This window comes from Amblyomma americanum, chromosome 3, assembly GCF_052857255.1.
Source record: "Amblyomma americanum isolate KBUSLIRL-KWMA chromosome 3, ASM5285725v1, whole genome shotgun sequence".
Classification (NCBI taxonomy): Eukaryota; Metazoa; Arthropoda; class Arachnida; order Ixodida; family Ixodidae; genus Amblyomma; species Amblyomma americanum.
This window is the reverse complement of record NC_135499.1, coordinates 224,312,558-224,327,285: the sequence shown is the minus strand read 5'-3', so window position 1 is coordinate 224,327,285 and position 14,728 is coordinate 224,312,558. Positions and strand designations below refer to the sequence as shown.

The 14,728-nt window shown below is 48.8% G+C and overlaps 1 protein-coding gene across 9 annotated transcripts in view; it reads right to left on the bottom strand.

Annotated features, from left to right (window-relative positions):
* LOC144126211 (parathyroid hormone/parathyroid hormone-related peptide receptor-like) overlaps positions 1-14,728 on the bottom strand; it is a 333,178-nt gene that overhangs the window by 137,400 nt on the left and 181,050 nt on the right. For 2 of the 9 annotated variants that reach the window (XM_077660239.1, XM_077660240.1), the window contains exon 1: positions 1,184-3,268. The exons of 5 other annotated variants lie outside the window; for them this stretch is intronic. In XM_077660239.1, coding sequence (XP_077516365.1) covers positions 1,184-1,396 — 213 coding nt within the window. In that variant the 5' untranslated portion in view covers positions 1,397-3,268. Of the gene's footprint in view, positions 1-1,183; positions 3,269-14,728 lie in introns of those variants that run through there. 2 more of the 9 variants (XM_077660244.1, XM_077660246.1) reach the window with 1 other exon arrangement.

The following is a 14,728-nucleotide window of genomic DNA, read 5'->3' as shown; positions in this document are numbered from 1 at the left end:
AAACTATCTTCCCTTGGAGCATTATACTTCTTTCAAACAAGTGTAGTAGCCCATTCGGCGCAGTGTCCAAAACCATAGAATCTGTTCAATGCAATACGAGCAGCAGCGTTGACGAGCATACCCAACAATTCTGAAGAAAACCATTTTTGAGCGTGAAAACTTTACGAACGCAGTGTTTTTTTCTCTCATAAAATCTAAGATTTCACTATAGCAATCAATATATCCGCAGATAGTCTTGCATTTTTTTTCTATTCACGTTTTTGCTACCGTCAAAGCCGTTCCTCTTCGTTTTTGTATGCAAGTCTTAACTGTTCGACGAGATCGCTGGAAACACTTTAAAAGAAAGATTTTGGTACATATCAGAACAATGGACCGCTACCTTCAATATTTCCATAACAGTGTCTTATAATTTTGCAATTTTCAGAATTTTGTCCGAGAATGTTGGACATTGGCAAACTCCACACCGTTAGAGGGCTGGGCTTCCTTCAGTAGTTTATAATTAAGCAAGCGGATTGATGCGGACGAAAACTGTCCGTAAAACCTAAATCAAAACACAACTTCGCGACGGTGCGCATTTTCACCTTCATATAACAAACCAAGAGCATGAGTAGAACGAGTTACTCCGTGCTACCATTGACCAGACTGCGCGTCGGTGCCGACATGCTCACCACATTTAGCCAGGCGAAGCTGCGCGTTGCTCACCTGCTGCTAGCCACTGCCGAAGAAGGAGAACGGCTGGTTCCGGTTCTCTGGACGAGTAAGTTGCCGCGGACAGAAAAAGGTATGTGACTGTGATTTTCGGGACTTAAATAATACAGTGAGCTGTTTACGCCGACTGCCGTGCGCGCAGGACAATAGAAACGGGAACGCATAGAATGGAGGACTTGCCGTCGATGTTGAAATAGCCACATTGTTGTGCATACTTAAGCTCATGGCACGTCGGCAAGTGAAAACTAAGTGCGCTATTGCTTCGTCATAAGCCCAGATTCCCGTTTTTTCCATCGGGAGGTTCTCATTTCGTTTGCACGCGACAGCGCAATACGTTCAGCCAAGTACACCGTACATGTCCCCTTAACGCAGCCTTAGCAGTAAGCACGATACGCATATATGTGGCCGTTATCCATCATTACGCGAAATGCACAAACACCCGCGCAAAGTCAACACTTGCACGCCATGTACGCACCATGTACACACCATTGGGTGAAGCGGCAGAGGCCGGAAGTGACGCAGGCGGTCGTCGCAGGCCCACTCGTGTCCGCGTGCGTGCACGGCCAAGCGCGCGTCGCGCTGCCGAGCATCCTGCGAGTGTCCCCTCCGTGCCTCCGACGCCGACGACAGCGCGCGGCCGCGCTCTGCAAAGGTCAGGGTCCCTTAAAGATCGCCAGTTCTTCGGCATTTGGGCGCGCTTCCCGACGCCATTGTTGATGCCCGCGGTCGCTCACGCCAGGCCCCGCGAAAAGGACACGCAGCTGTTGCTGCGCCCGACACAGCGGCAAGTTTGTTGCGCCTCCTCTTCCGTTCACATTGTTTCGTGCTACTAGCGCGCGCCCCTCTCATTGCCAAGTCACGGCGCCTCTCGCTGTTCAGTTCTTCCATTGCGCTGTGCCTCCGATCCATCACTCCTTCTGGTTCCCCGCTTGTCAGAGGGAAGGTAAGCGCTGCAACACCTCACCACGGCGTCCCGGGACAGTGTTTCGTTCTGTGTATGCACTCCTGTCTCGCTTCGAAAATGCCCAGCCCCGCTTGCTTTGGATTCCACGGCCGGCGACACGCTTTGCCTGCTAGAGGTCAGCCCGGACGTTACACTATAGGCAGCGGCCAGTGGCGAAGCAAGAGCAGGAACAGCAATATGCTGGGGAAAAAACTATTACGGAACAAAGTGGCTGTTCTATATCTTCTGATTTCATTTCACTTGATTTCGTTTTGTAACCACGAAAATCCCCTGCTGGATGTTTAAGGTGATGAAGGGCGGTGTAATATCAAGCAAAGAACTAGATTTCGTGGTATCCTCGCAAAAGGCTTGAAGTGACACTATCGCGGAAGGCATATTGGCAGACGATAGCTAGTGGAGGTCATTCAGGTCGGCTGCAGTTCTCGGGAACAATGATGTTCATCATGTGCTGATACGGGGGTGCTCAACTACTCCGCGAAGTACTTGTTTTCCAGAGCGGTGCACCTGTAGCGTTGATTCGCGGCATTAAATTGGAGCAATGCCGCCAGCGCCCGAGCGGCGCTCCTCACAATCGTCTCCTGCTCGTGCTGCGCCATTGCCACGAATGAGGGACAGCGCCGAGCTAGTGTCGCTAAGCTTAGTGGCCTGTCACGTCGTGTAGCCATTAGGCCATTCCCTGTCTTTATTACGTCACAGAATGTTCACAGCCATGCGCCACGTGCTGGTAGTGAAGGAAACTAGAAGTGCTTGTCCCGTATTTTCGGTATTGGTAAAGGAATATGATCGCTCATGCGTGCCGGGACTTGCGTGTTGCCTTCGTAGCGGAGTATTCGCGTCTATAACTCCACTTTAAGCCTGTGCGGCACGTGCGCGGAGTTTAGTCCTTCCCGTGGCTGTACCCGCCAAAAGTCAACAAGGTCGTGTCACGGTCGCATGAATAGAGCGATGCGGGCCACAAAGCTTGCCTGCCTGCCCACCTTCCTTACGGCCGTGAGCACAGATAAGAAGCGACCTTCCCCCTTGGCTTTCATCTGAGGGACATTCAGTGCTGATGTTCGTTCGTAAGGATGTTATTCTGGAACATCACTAAACGATAGGGACAGCCACTGGAAACGCCGACATCATCGATGATTTCCGCACAACGGCAGGTCATACAGAGAGCGGTGCAGCTCTTCCCTGTGCACACAGGTCCAGCGATTGTAGTTTTGTGACTTGCGCCGGACCGCTACTGCTAGCGAGAAGGCCAGGGTGAGCAAGCTGTCCACCACCAATGTCCTCCACGCTATCAGACGTATGGTTAAACGTCGGTTTTATTGCGATCGTCATTGATGCCGTGCCAACAGCACCCAAGGCGCAGCTTGGCGATTCCAGAACGAACCAAGCGGTGGAAATAACCGGCAACAGCTTTTCCCTATCGCACCACTTGTTCTGCGAACCATTCAGACGGGGTATTCTTTGGATCCCCGCACAAACCCTATTTCGCGGTGAATGCAGTTGAGGTAGAAAGTTTTCATTAAGCGCCTAATTGCTCCCGTTGAGTAAATGATCTTCGTAACCCGGGGAAAACGGCTGCACGCGGAACTGCGCTAGATTTCACTTTACGGCCAACCTCTCTGCCTTTGTTATCAATAAACCCTCTCTCTCTCTCTCTCTCTCTCTCTCTTCACTTCCCGCAGAAACGTGCGAACAAAGCCCATTTCAGAAAAGCACGGTGCCGCCAGCTGAAAGAAACATCCTGCGCAATCCCCCTTTGTTTCCACTTCTCTGTGCATCGAGAGTGGATGCCTATCTAGTAAAAAGAAGCAAAAAACAAACGAGCGGATAACGAAAAATAGATGCGTTAAGGCGTGCGAAGTTCCTAGTCGGCCAGCTGATAGTCGATACCCCTCTTAGTAAACACAAATACGCTTATATAGGAGTAAAAAGAGAGCAAGTTGTCCCCTAGCGCACTCTCTTGGGTAAAAGGGGAATACGGTAGATGACAGGTTAATCCTTTTTTCACTATTTCCGTTTAGATTGTGGCGGCGCTAAGAGCGTAGAGTCCAAAGGATTCGAACTTCCACGACTCGACTCTTGGCAGTCTTTCCTGCGTTCTCTCCCCACCTTTCCTGCAAAATGGCACCGCGGGACGTCTCTCACCTTGGCCACGGGGCCTCGCCGCGTGCCCGTGGACCGCGCGGACCCGTCGGTGCTTTACGAGGCGCACTCAGGACATAGTGCCCCCTCCACCCTGGCCGATAAATGAACGCGACGACGTAATTCGTTAACTGATCGGCGACCCTTCGGGGACACCCCCGCCCGTTTATGTGCCTGCTTCGCACGTGGATGGCTGATGGCGCGCGTGCCGTGCGGGCCCCAGGCGCCCCTATGGCAGCTGTTAATCGGTTCGTCTCGGCGATGTTTTAACGAGCCCCGCGACCCGCAGGTCGCAGTGGCGAAGGAAATTGACGACGCTCGACGCGCGTCGAATTGCATAGCGGGGCGCGTCGAACGCTGGGCTCCCCGAAGGGCGCGACTGCGTGGAGAGGCGGCCATCAAATGCTGCCAGGCTTTAGAGGCCAAGAGGAACAGGAAGGGCAATACACTGTGGGAAACTTGGGCACAAAGCGCTTGTCGAGAAAAAACGTACACGGTTTCCTGTTGCAAGAAAGCATCAGCGTCTGATCGCAAAACTAGCGCGAAGGTTTTGTTTATTTCGCGCACCACATCACATACAGCTGCAGGCAAGAATCCCGAGCATGTTAAAGAGCAAAGGTTTTTTAAAGATTTTCACGAATATTCCTTGGTTCTGCTTATAGCAAAAGACAGCAACAAGCTTACTAACCTGCAGCCTTTGCCAGATTCGTAGAAATATTATACCCTTCGGGAGTTTTAGAAACGCTGAAGTCTAGAGTTTAATTCACTGTGTTTTGGCCGGTTGTCGTAAGTAGATCATCGTACAGCGGTCTCATGTTGTGAGTTTTGTTGTATCGCGATTTTCCTTGTGTTTTCTTGTGTTGTGAACCCGTTTCTTCAGCTCTCTAAACGTTTAGGTCTATAACAACTAACACTGCGCGTTTTGACAGTTCGTCTTTTTATAGCGTTCCCGTTAGGTTGTATTAGATGCTTACAGAAGGCACCTCTTCCCTCCTGGTGCTAACGTGATCGATAATATGTCTAATAAATAAATAAATAAATTTTCAGTCTCTCACCCTTATCGGCTGTGGCGATAAAGGAGCCTGGCCGATAATGATGGAATGAGGTGCTGACACCGATTAGAAGGCAGTAACTATGGCTCAAGGAGATCCAATTATTGGCAACCCTTAGTATTTCAAAATTGCAGTTCTTCTACGTGCAAGTATTTCAACTTCGCCTCTATTATCCGTAATGAAGCAGGCTCACGGGTACATATCAGCGGTCCGTCAATATAGACGGCTTAATTATGAAATGAATGGTTTGCTAGTGAGTATCAATGCTGTTTTCCCTCAGTGTATTTTTTGCCTGGCAATTAGTCTGACGCATGTTCAGTTGCCTTTCTTGAGCGCCATTTCAATCAATCAGCTTGCAGTGAAGGCTTGTTTTGTCAGAGAGAGCAGTTTGTGTTGCTTTTTTCGTTGTCGAAATAACTGAGGACGCACTAGACATCAATTACTCAACTACAACTTGACAAAGTGAATGACTATTACCATTGTGCTACTCCCCCTCCAGTCTTATACTAGTGATAATTTTCCCTCATCCCGTGGTTATTCATCCTAGATAGGCGTGCTACTCACCTCATTCTAGTATCTTGCTACCTATTTTTCTTTGCCAAGGTCTTCAAATAATATGGTTTTGTTCAGATTTCTATATATTTTCAGGCTTACCATATAGCTTTTATTCCTTATGACGCCGATTATTCTCTAGAACGATCGCGTGTACCATCGAACGTAAGTAATGACCTCCAGCAGGCACAGACGAGATCACTTCAAAAAGGTCTAAACAGACACTCGCGAGTGTCTGCACATATTTATCATTATTGTTAGCGCAATACTTTTCTGCACGAAGCATATGCTCATTAACCGGGATGTGGGGAAAACTCTACTGATCAAAAGCAAAGGAGCACATCGTAGCTTCGTCCCATTTACTTGATTAGTGTGCTATGCAAAAGATCCAGGTGTTTCATTTATAGTGAGATTATAAATCTTCTTGACTGGCATAATTTTCTAATCCTTCTGAACGCTTAGATTCTTTGCGCGCAAAACTGTCATTTTTCTTCACGGCTTCCACTGAGTCTCGATTATAACCGCAAAACCGATTTTTCTTCTTCTCGCGAAAGCTTTCGATCCAAAAAGCATTTAGTGCCAAATCTTTCCCGGATGACCCAACAAAGTTTTCAGATGACCGTTCCCAATTTGCTTTTATTTTACTCGATCTTCCAGTTCCATTCTGCAGCAACACCAGACGTCCTGCGCAGGTCCTCCCATGCTGCGCTTGCTTTGTGGCACGCAGCGGTGACAGCCAGGCGGGCCAGAAAGATGGCCACCTTCAAATGTTTCCCTTAACGTAAAACCATGCTATCTGCGAATCAACATAAGTTTAAATATATTTGACCGACCGTAACTGTTCCCCAATCCCTAATCATTGTGGTGAAACCCTTAACTTATATTAAAATGGTATTAATATTTATTACATTTTAAAAACTATTCAACACACTAGACCGTGCAGTTTTACGAACAAGGCTAGACATTATGAAGTTAGAGCAGTTAGTTTAGAGTTATTTGAATGTCATTTAAAAACAGGCTGCAAAATAGTTCCCCATAGGGGTTCGGGCTCTGATTTTTAAAGCAGTTATAGAGGGCACACTTTTATATATGCACATGATTCTACGTATGAATTGATCAGTATTGCTAAACAGGAACGAAAAAGTCTTAGAAAAAAATTTCATCCGACAAATTTATTTTCAACGCTCAGACAAAACATACTAATTCTAACAACTCGCGGAGAACGATACCCGCAGACCCACTATCCCTACAACGGCTGAGCAGCTTTTTTGAGCCCATTGTTAATCACATCACCTACCCCAAATAAATTTAAATTAGAATTTGAACTGGAAACCCTATAGTTGCGTTTTTTGTAAGACACGAGGCGCACCATGCTTTACACTTTATAAATATCGTCATTACTTTGATGGCAACGCACTTGTAAGAATTGCTTTTTTTTTCATTTTTCAAAGCTGATGCCTCTACGGCATTAAATCCTGGTGGAAACCAACCCGTCTCTAAGCCGTTTAGAGTTCCGCAAAAAATAATAGTTCATTACATTACATACCATTCATACACTTCCCTTTTTCAGAAATATGAATACAGTGCCAATTGATTAATTAATAAAATGCAGGCCTCTTCTGATAGTGCACAGATGCATTGCCAGGCAACAGTTGGCCGTTACAAGCATCTGTTTTTACCCTGCCTCTGTATGTGATAGGCGTGACGTCACTCCTGGGAAATGTCCTCCTTCTGACGTAGTCTGGAAAACTCACAAGTGCTTACCCTTAATGGTTAAGTCGCAGAACTAAGAGAGAACAGTTACTCGCCGCTGCTGCTGGTGCTGCTCTTGTTGCTGTTTCAGGTTACAGGTGAGGTGTTGTGTATGACCTGTTGTGTACATTTTTTTTTCTTCTCAGCAAGAAACATTTGCTTTTCAAAACAAAAGCCGATCAATCAAAGCAGGCCTGTGTTGGGCTGTAAAATGCTTGCTTAGGCGATTGTAGGGCCTCAGAAGAAGCACGGCGGCGGTGACACGTGCCCTTGGCAGTCGTCGCGATCAGCAAAGGCGCCACGCTCGGGATAAACTTTCGAGATAAGGCTGCTAAAAACACCGACAACAACTGTCGACACTGTAGATTCTGTGAGGCGCGATGATGATGGTTCCAGAGCGCTCTGGCCGGGCTTCGCGTATTGTAGACGGAACGTGATGGGAATAACAAGACACAGTAAAACAACCACTACAACTTTGTGTGCTAGTAAGCTAAAAAACTTACGCATTGCTAAGAACGGAGACGCAGGCAGAGTGCAACCGTCTATTTCGACTACTACTATCCGACTGCAGATACAGATGGAACGGAGTTTTCTTCCGTGTATACATAACAGTTACATGGAGATCGCGGCTGCCGACACAGACACGCGGTCGAGTCACGTGCATGCCGTAGTAAAATAACCACTCGTCGCTTCCGGTGTTGGTCTCAAGAATAGAGAGACCTTGGCTGCAAAAATCTGTTTTCTCTTCTTGCCACATTGCCCCGTGCTTGCCTCGCAACACTTCTGAGGAATATAACAGTGCGTATACAACACGCATGTTCCGTGTAATGTCTGCACGTTTGCTGATGGCATGGCTACCGATGTGCCCCATAGCCACAGGTAACTGCGGTCTAGTGTTATGTCTCCAATTAACCCTATCCTGTGCCATTGGCGGCTAAATTACCCCCAAACTTCATCTCATCCACCCACCTAACTTTCTGCGCCTGTAGGCAAGCTTGCCTCCTCTAGGAATCCACTCCGTTACCCTTAAGGACCATCGGTTATTTTGCCTTCGCATTACATGCCCTGCCCAAGCCATTTCCTTCTCTTGATTTCGACTAGGATATCATTAACCCGTGTTTGTTCCCTCACCCACTCTGCCGCTTCCGGTCTCTTAACGTTACACCTATCATTTTTCTTTCCATGGCTCGCTGCGTTGTCCTTAACTTAAGCTGAACCCTTTTCGTTAGCCTCCACTTTTCATGCCCATAGGTGAGTACCGGTAGGATACAGCTGTTGTACACTTTTCTCTTGAGGGATATTGGTAAACTGTCATTCATGATCTGAGAGAACTTGCCATATGCGCTCCAAGCCATTCTTATTCCTCTAGTTATTTTCCTCTCATGATCCGGATCAGCGGTCACTACCTGCCCTAAGTAGACGTACTCCCTTACCACTTCCAACACCTCGTTACCAACTGTGAACTGATGTTGCTTTGCTAGACTGTTGAACCTTACTTTGGTCTAGAAAGGCAACAACAGTCTAGCAAGGGAACAGCAGTTCGCATTAGGTTCTCCATTAACTCTCATCACCGTCCGTACCCAAATCAAGGACTCTGAGTACCTCCTTTAAAGAGGCTGTGAATAGCATTGGAGATCGTGTCTTCCTGCCTGACGCCCTTTTTTATTTGAATTTTGTTCCTCTATTTGTGATGCACTGTAATTCATTCCCTGAGCTGGCTAAGAAATAACACCGTCGGTTGATCTAAAGATGCGAAGGTATTGCCTGTTAATACTCACGCTTAACTATTCATAGCAAAAGCGCGGCCGCCGCGGTGCCTCAGTGGTTATGGTGCCCGGCTGCTAACCCGAAATACGCGGGTTCGATCCCGGCCGCGGCAGTCGAATTTCGATGGAGGCGAAATTCTAGAGGCCCGTGTGCTGTGCGATGTCAGTGCACGTTAAAGAACCCCAGGTGGTCGAAATTCCCGGAGCCCTCCACTACGGCGTCCCTCATAGCCTGAGTCGCTTTGGGACGTTAAACCCCCATAAACCAAACCTATTCATAGTAAAAGCACTCTAAATACTTGTTGCAAGGGTGTGCTAAATAGAAATGGGTTAACTCTTGGTCTTTTAAACGGCATTTACCACCCCTCTTTTGGTGCGTTAGGTCCACTAGATCGTCCCGTAACTTTTCTGCAAAACTGAATTTTGTACGCCTCAGTTGCGCCACACCTGTGCGGTTGCTGTTACTTCGATATGGTGGAATCTTTTTTCGTAGTTTATGGACCAACACCGATCTGTGAGGTAAGCAAAAATCCGGTGGTAAGAGTTGTGGAAACGGCCCGTATGAATGGATGTAAACAAAATATATCGAAGTAGGTTTCTAATTTCAAGGTGTACCTGTGTGATCTCCCCTTTAATAAGAAATGCCGAGTACGCCTCGTATAGAATGTGCAAGTAGGGACTCGTGATTTAAAAGCCGATTAATTTTGAAAACACTACAATATGTGCATGCTAAACTTGCCCTTGGGTGGAGGTATTAGACAGGAATGTGGCCCTTTACGAACACGAGCAAACTTTACAAAATTACTTTATCATTTCACATTGCACACACATGTATGACGGAGCTCGTTCATTAACCCTTTACTAGTACTTTAAAAAGAGCGTGGAAAAGTATGCAGCGCCACTTCAAAGCTACTATTTTGTTTTTAAAACTTCACAATACTTGCTTGTTATGATGCTGAACATACCCCTGACTGCGCCTCGTCGCTGAATTTGGCGTTTCTCCGAAATTAACAAGCATCCTGCGTGGTCCGACATGATGACGCATGCGCTACATTTGCTCCCAAATGCACTCGTTCAAAGTAGACAGCATAAAGCGTTCTACATGTAAGGCAGTTCTCAAACGGGATGTTAAGCGAACCGCACACCGTAGCAGACGACGCGAAGGCAGTACCTCCGGCTGCCTACGGTAGAGTAACTGCTTACAGCTCGGCCTCTGGTGTTTACTAACGCGATTACATTTTTAAACACTGTGTTGGTCTATTAAAGCCAGATAGTAAAGGGCTGCATATAGCAGAGGGAGTTTCGCTTTGCTTCGCTTACAATAATCAACAGCTGCCCACCGTATATTGGAGTAGAACGGTCAAACGCGCTTTTTTGTCCGGGACTGCAGCATCCGGTTTACAACCGAAAGTCGCGGAGATATATATTTTGTGCTCTGGCTTCTAATGAGAACTTGACTGGTCGCTTTTAACCGGGAGTCTGCGGAGGCAGTAGCGGCGGCCATGTGCGTACATGCAACGAGCGGCGGCAACGTGCTTATGGGACACAAGCGCATCTGCATACGCGCCTCTTAATCGTATTAAGGCGAGAATCTCCGTTGGAAAGCGCAGATTATCACCGACTTTGCCAGACCTCCGCATGCTCACACTGGAGAGATAACGTGGTGCAGGAAACGTACTATTTCGGGAGAAACACACACGAGCAAAACATAGTGCGCACACTTCTTGAAGCAAAAAACCTCGAAGCCTGGAGTACACTGAAAGCTCCCAATATTGTGGTGCATAGCTGTATAGTAAAACTCGGGATTCTGGAAAAGTTTTCTGCGGAATCTTTAGTTTAGTGCCTCTATTATTTCCTTTGAGCATACCGAAGACACGGAGCAACCAATTAGCAGATACAAAAGGAAATAAAACTAGCCTTACGCTTTCCTTATACTGTGTACAGGTGTTCCAAATAACTCGTTAGATATTACGGGGATTGAAATTGCTGAACTTTTTTTCTGAAACACGCAGTACCCGGGTTCGAACCCGACTGCAGCGGCTGCGTTTCGGTGGAGGCGAAAAGCAAAAGGCGCCCGTGTGCTGTGCGATGTCAGTGCACGTTAAATAACCCCAGGTGGTCAAAATTATTCCGGAGCCCTCCACTACGGCGCTTCTTTCTTCCTTTTTTCTTACGCTCCCTCCTTTATCGCTTTCCTTACGGCACGGTTCGGGTGTCCACCGAGATGTGGACTAAACACCGCCTGGACGCCACAACCGGCAGCCTGAAGGCCGCCAGCAATGCTACTGCGTAATTTTCGCTATTCACTTCAATAGACGTTTTTCACCACCACCACGGCCGATACGTGAGACAGATACTGCGCCATTTCCTTTCCCCAAAAACCAATTTTCATTTTCAGGTGCAAATATGCATAAAGATCATTTTTTATCGGGCCAGAAACAAAATCTCTTTTAAAGCGTGTACGAAAAACAAGAGTGCGTGTGCGGCCGAAAGCGGCACGAACTTATTGACGGCAGCAGCATAGTGGCCGTATATCCACCACAAGCGGGACACCCGCGTTCGGGCGTATTGGCGGCGTAGGAACGCTGCCGCCAAACGCGAAAACGACGAGCGGCAACACCCGCTGCGCGCCTTACGACCTGGCCGCAATGATGGCGTCTCGGCTGGCTCCCCGCAGCTCTTCTTAGACAGTGGCGAAATGCGCGCGCACGCAGGGTGGCCGTCTTGTGCAAAGGTCGGGGTTGGGTGCTCTTCGCGCCCTCGGCTCTAATCGCGCTGGGACCGTTGGGTCACGCGCCGGCCGCAACCGTAACGCTTTATTCGCGCAGCAGCCAGAGCTGCTCTTTTCCGCCGATTGCTCCACCCCACAGACACACTTTTTCCCCTTCTTCCCTTCTGTGGAAGCGCTGCGCTTAGCGCGGCAAAAAGCCGACATACGAACAACATAAAAGCTGTGTGCGCCATGCGTCGGGGAAGATAACCGCGAGCGACGAAAGTGGCGCCTCCTGTCGAGTCGTTCCACTCGGCGGACAGGAAACGAGCTGCTGCTACGCGGCGTCGTCTACGAGACTGTTTCTCTCCTTTCCACGTGGACGCCTCCGTCATTTTATTCGCCTGCCGGTTTTTCGCCTGAGAAAACTGCTGCCGCTGTTCGCACTGCAGGCTTCGCTCAACGCCTCCGTCTCTGAGCCACGGCTTCGGGTGATATATAAGCGCGAACTAGACTTCCCTCCTCCGAGCAGGGTTGCTCCTATCTGTTTGTTTCTCTTTGTCTGATCTCGGCTTTTCTGATGGTCGCTCACCGTGCAATTTCTGGCAAGGTAGGTGCGCAAGCAAGTTACACTGTGGTGCTTCGTGTTTGTGCGGTGGACTCTGTCCTCGCCGGCAGCGTACGGTCGCGCGACGGACGCGGTAAGTCAACGCAGGAAATGCGGCAGTCTGCTGGGAACAAATTGCCGCAACGTCGGCCCGTGCACATGGTCTGCAAGAAATAAAATATGGCCGCACATAACGCGACAAGTACCATATAGTGAGGCCTTGCAGGAACAACGGCTTAACACGAGGATCAGTGCATCAGAAACGATTAGCACGAAAACGTTAAGGAGCTGGTGTCGCAGAAAATCCAATTTTGTCGTCACCTACAGCGAAAAATCCACAAAAACTCCCTAGAGAAGCAACCTACGAGGCAGGTAGGCCACCTACGTCACGTAACCTTGTGGCGTCATCACAGCCTGCCCACCGGATTGAGAGCAAGCTGCACACCGTGGCAGATGGCAGTTAAATAAGAGAGGTTGAGAGGGTCAGAGGTTGCTATGGAAGAACCTGGTCGCACAAACCCCACCGATGGCAGCACCACCCATCGCAGGGCGATCGCGCATCACTTAACCGCAGCACCACTGCGCCAGGAGTGCTATGAGGACCCCGGGGGATCTATGAATGTTGACTAGAGAATGACCAGTTCTGCATATATGGGCATTAACCCATTTAAGCTCTCTTGTTGCACACTTAAGGTGGAGCTTAAGTCTCCCCTCCAGTTTTTTATTTCTCCAATCTGTTTAGCAATCAAGGTAATGAAAGCGGAACTCTATACTCCAAGGGAGAAGATGGCCACGCAGAGGGAGGACTGAAGAAGGCTGCCCATTCCAGGCAGGAAGGAGCTAAGCTACAGAGAGTGCAAGATATTAAGGAGACTTAAAGCGGGAAACTACCCCTCCCCAAGATGGAGGGCATGGATCAAACCTAAAATGAAAGAAGAAAAGGCCCTAAGCCACGAAGATAAATGCATATTTTGCGGAGAAGTGGCCGACATGGACCGCATAATCAGAAAATGCGAAGAAGCTCCAGGAAAAAGCAAATATGAAGACGATGAAATTTGGAATGAAGTGTTAAGAACCCCAGACTCTAGAGTGCAAAAGGAACTGACCCAACTGACAGCTGCGGCATCACTTAAATTTAAGTGCTACTCTAGTAGTGAATAAACCCCCTACTCCTCTCCCGGAGGCCTGCATGCCGTGCCGGAGGGGGTAGGTAGGGGGGCAAGTTCAAACATTAAAAGTTATTCTGAATCTGAATCTGTTTAGACCAATCTCTTAAGGTCATGGAACTTAGTTTCCAGCTTCAGCGAAGGAGTGATTGCAGTTAGCATCCTCCAAGAACGGTCATACGGTTACAATGGTAATGTATGCAACTTTTTCAAATGTTTGCCACTGTAGAAAAAAAAATGTCTCTGTGCTGGTACAGGCAGGTATAGGACCCGCACCAATGCCTAACTAGTCTTGTCGCTTCACCAGCTCAGCTATCCAGCACAGCTAACCAGCGCGACTGGCATACGGCAGGGTGAAGCCGCGTGCATCAATACGCCTAAGCGCATTCATCAAGACATCGTTAGCGCTGTATCCGTGCGCCGGGATTCGCGACCGCCCTCCTTTTTCCGCCGAAAGAAGAGAATGTAAGAGAGTAAGAAGAGAATTGCCGTGAACCATCTATTTTGGAGAGCAGCTATAAGCTGTCAGCGGTTGGCAACCTGGCTGCTTGCACATGCACGTTCGCTGCGATCGTTCGTATACGTTAGGTTATCTGCAAACTTCCATCAAAGTTACTTTTGATCAGCGACAGCGCCGAGCTCCAACCATCGGGGCTCAGGACGGCGGTAGAGGCGTAAAGGGAGCGTAGCCACAAAAGCACGCTCGCACAACTTTGGCGAGAACCACGGTGTAAACCATGAATACCGACGGCCATCATGTCGAGGCGGTTGGAGCAGCCTCGAAACACCAGCCAAACACACCGCCGGTGGGACCCTGTGTAAGGACGGCTGGGCTGGATTGCTGCCTGCAAGGAAGGAAGAACGGCCTCGCGGACCAGCCGAGCCCCACCTCCCTCTCTTTTCCTCCGCAGGCGAGCGCGAATATTGCGGGGAAGAAAGGCGCACGCAAACTTGGGCGCAAACCAGCTGTCGCCGGGCGTCTTGCACGAACGATGGGCACAAGTTTGCCCCGGCCACTGTGCGGCTCCCGAGAAACAAGAGAAGGAAGCCAAGCATCGATATGCGGCCATCGCTCGCTTCGCCACGAGTGAAGGCCGCCCTTTTTCGTCGTTTTGCGATGCTGCCGATGCGCGATTTCCCCAAGTTGCACGGGTGTACGGAGGAGAATTAAGGAGGGAGAAAGAGAGTGCGTGACAAACACGAACTCCAAGGTCTGAATGCATGCAGAGCTTTGGAAGAGAACTAAGCGGCCGAGAACGCGGCATTCGAGAGACTCGATTAAGAAACGTGGCAGGGTCTGCGTACGATACCAGTC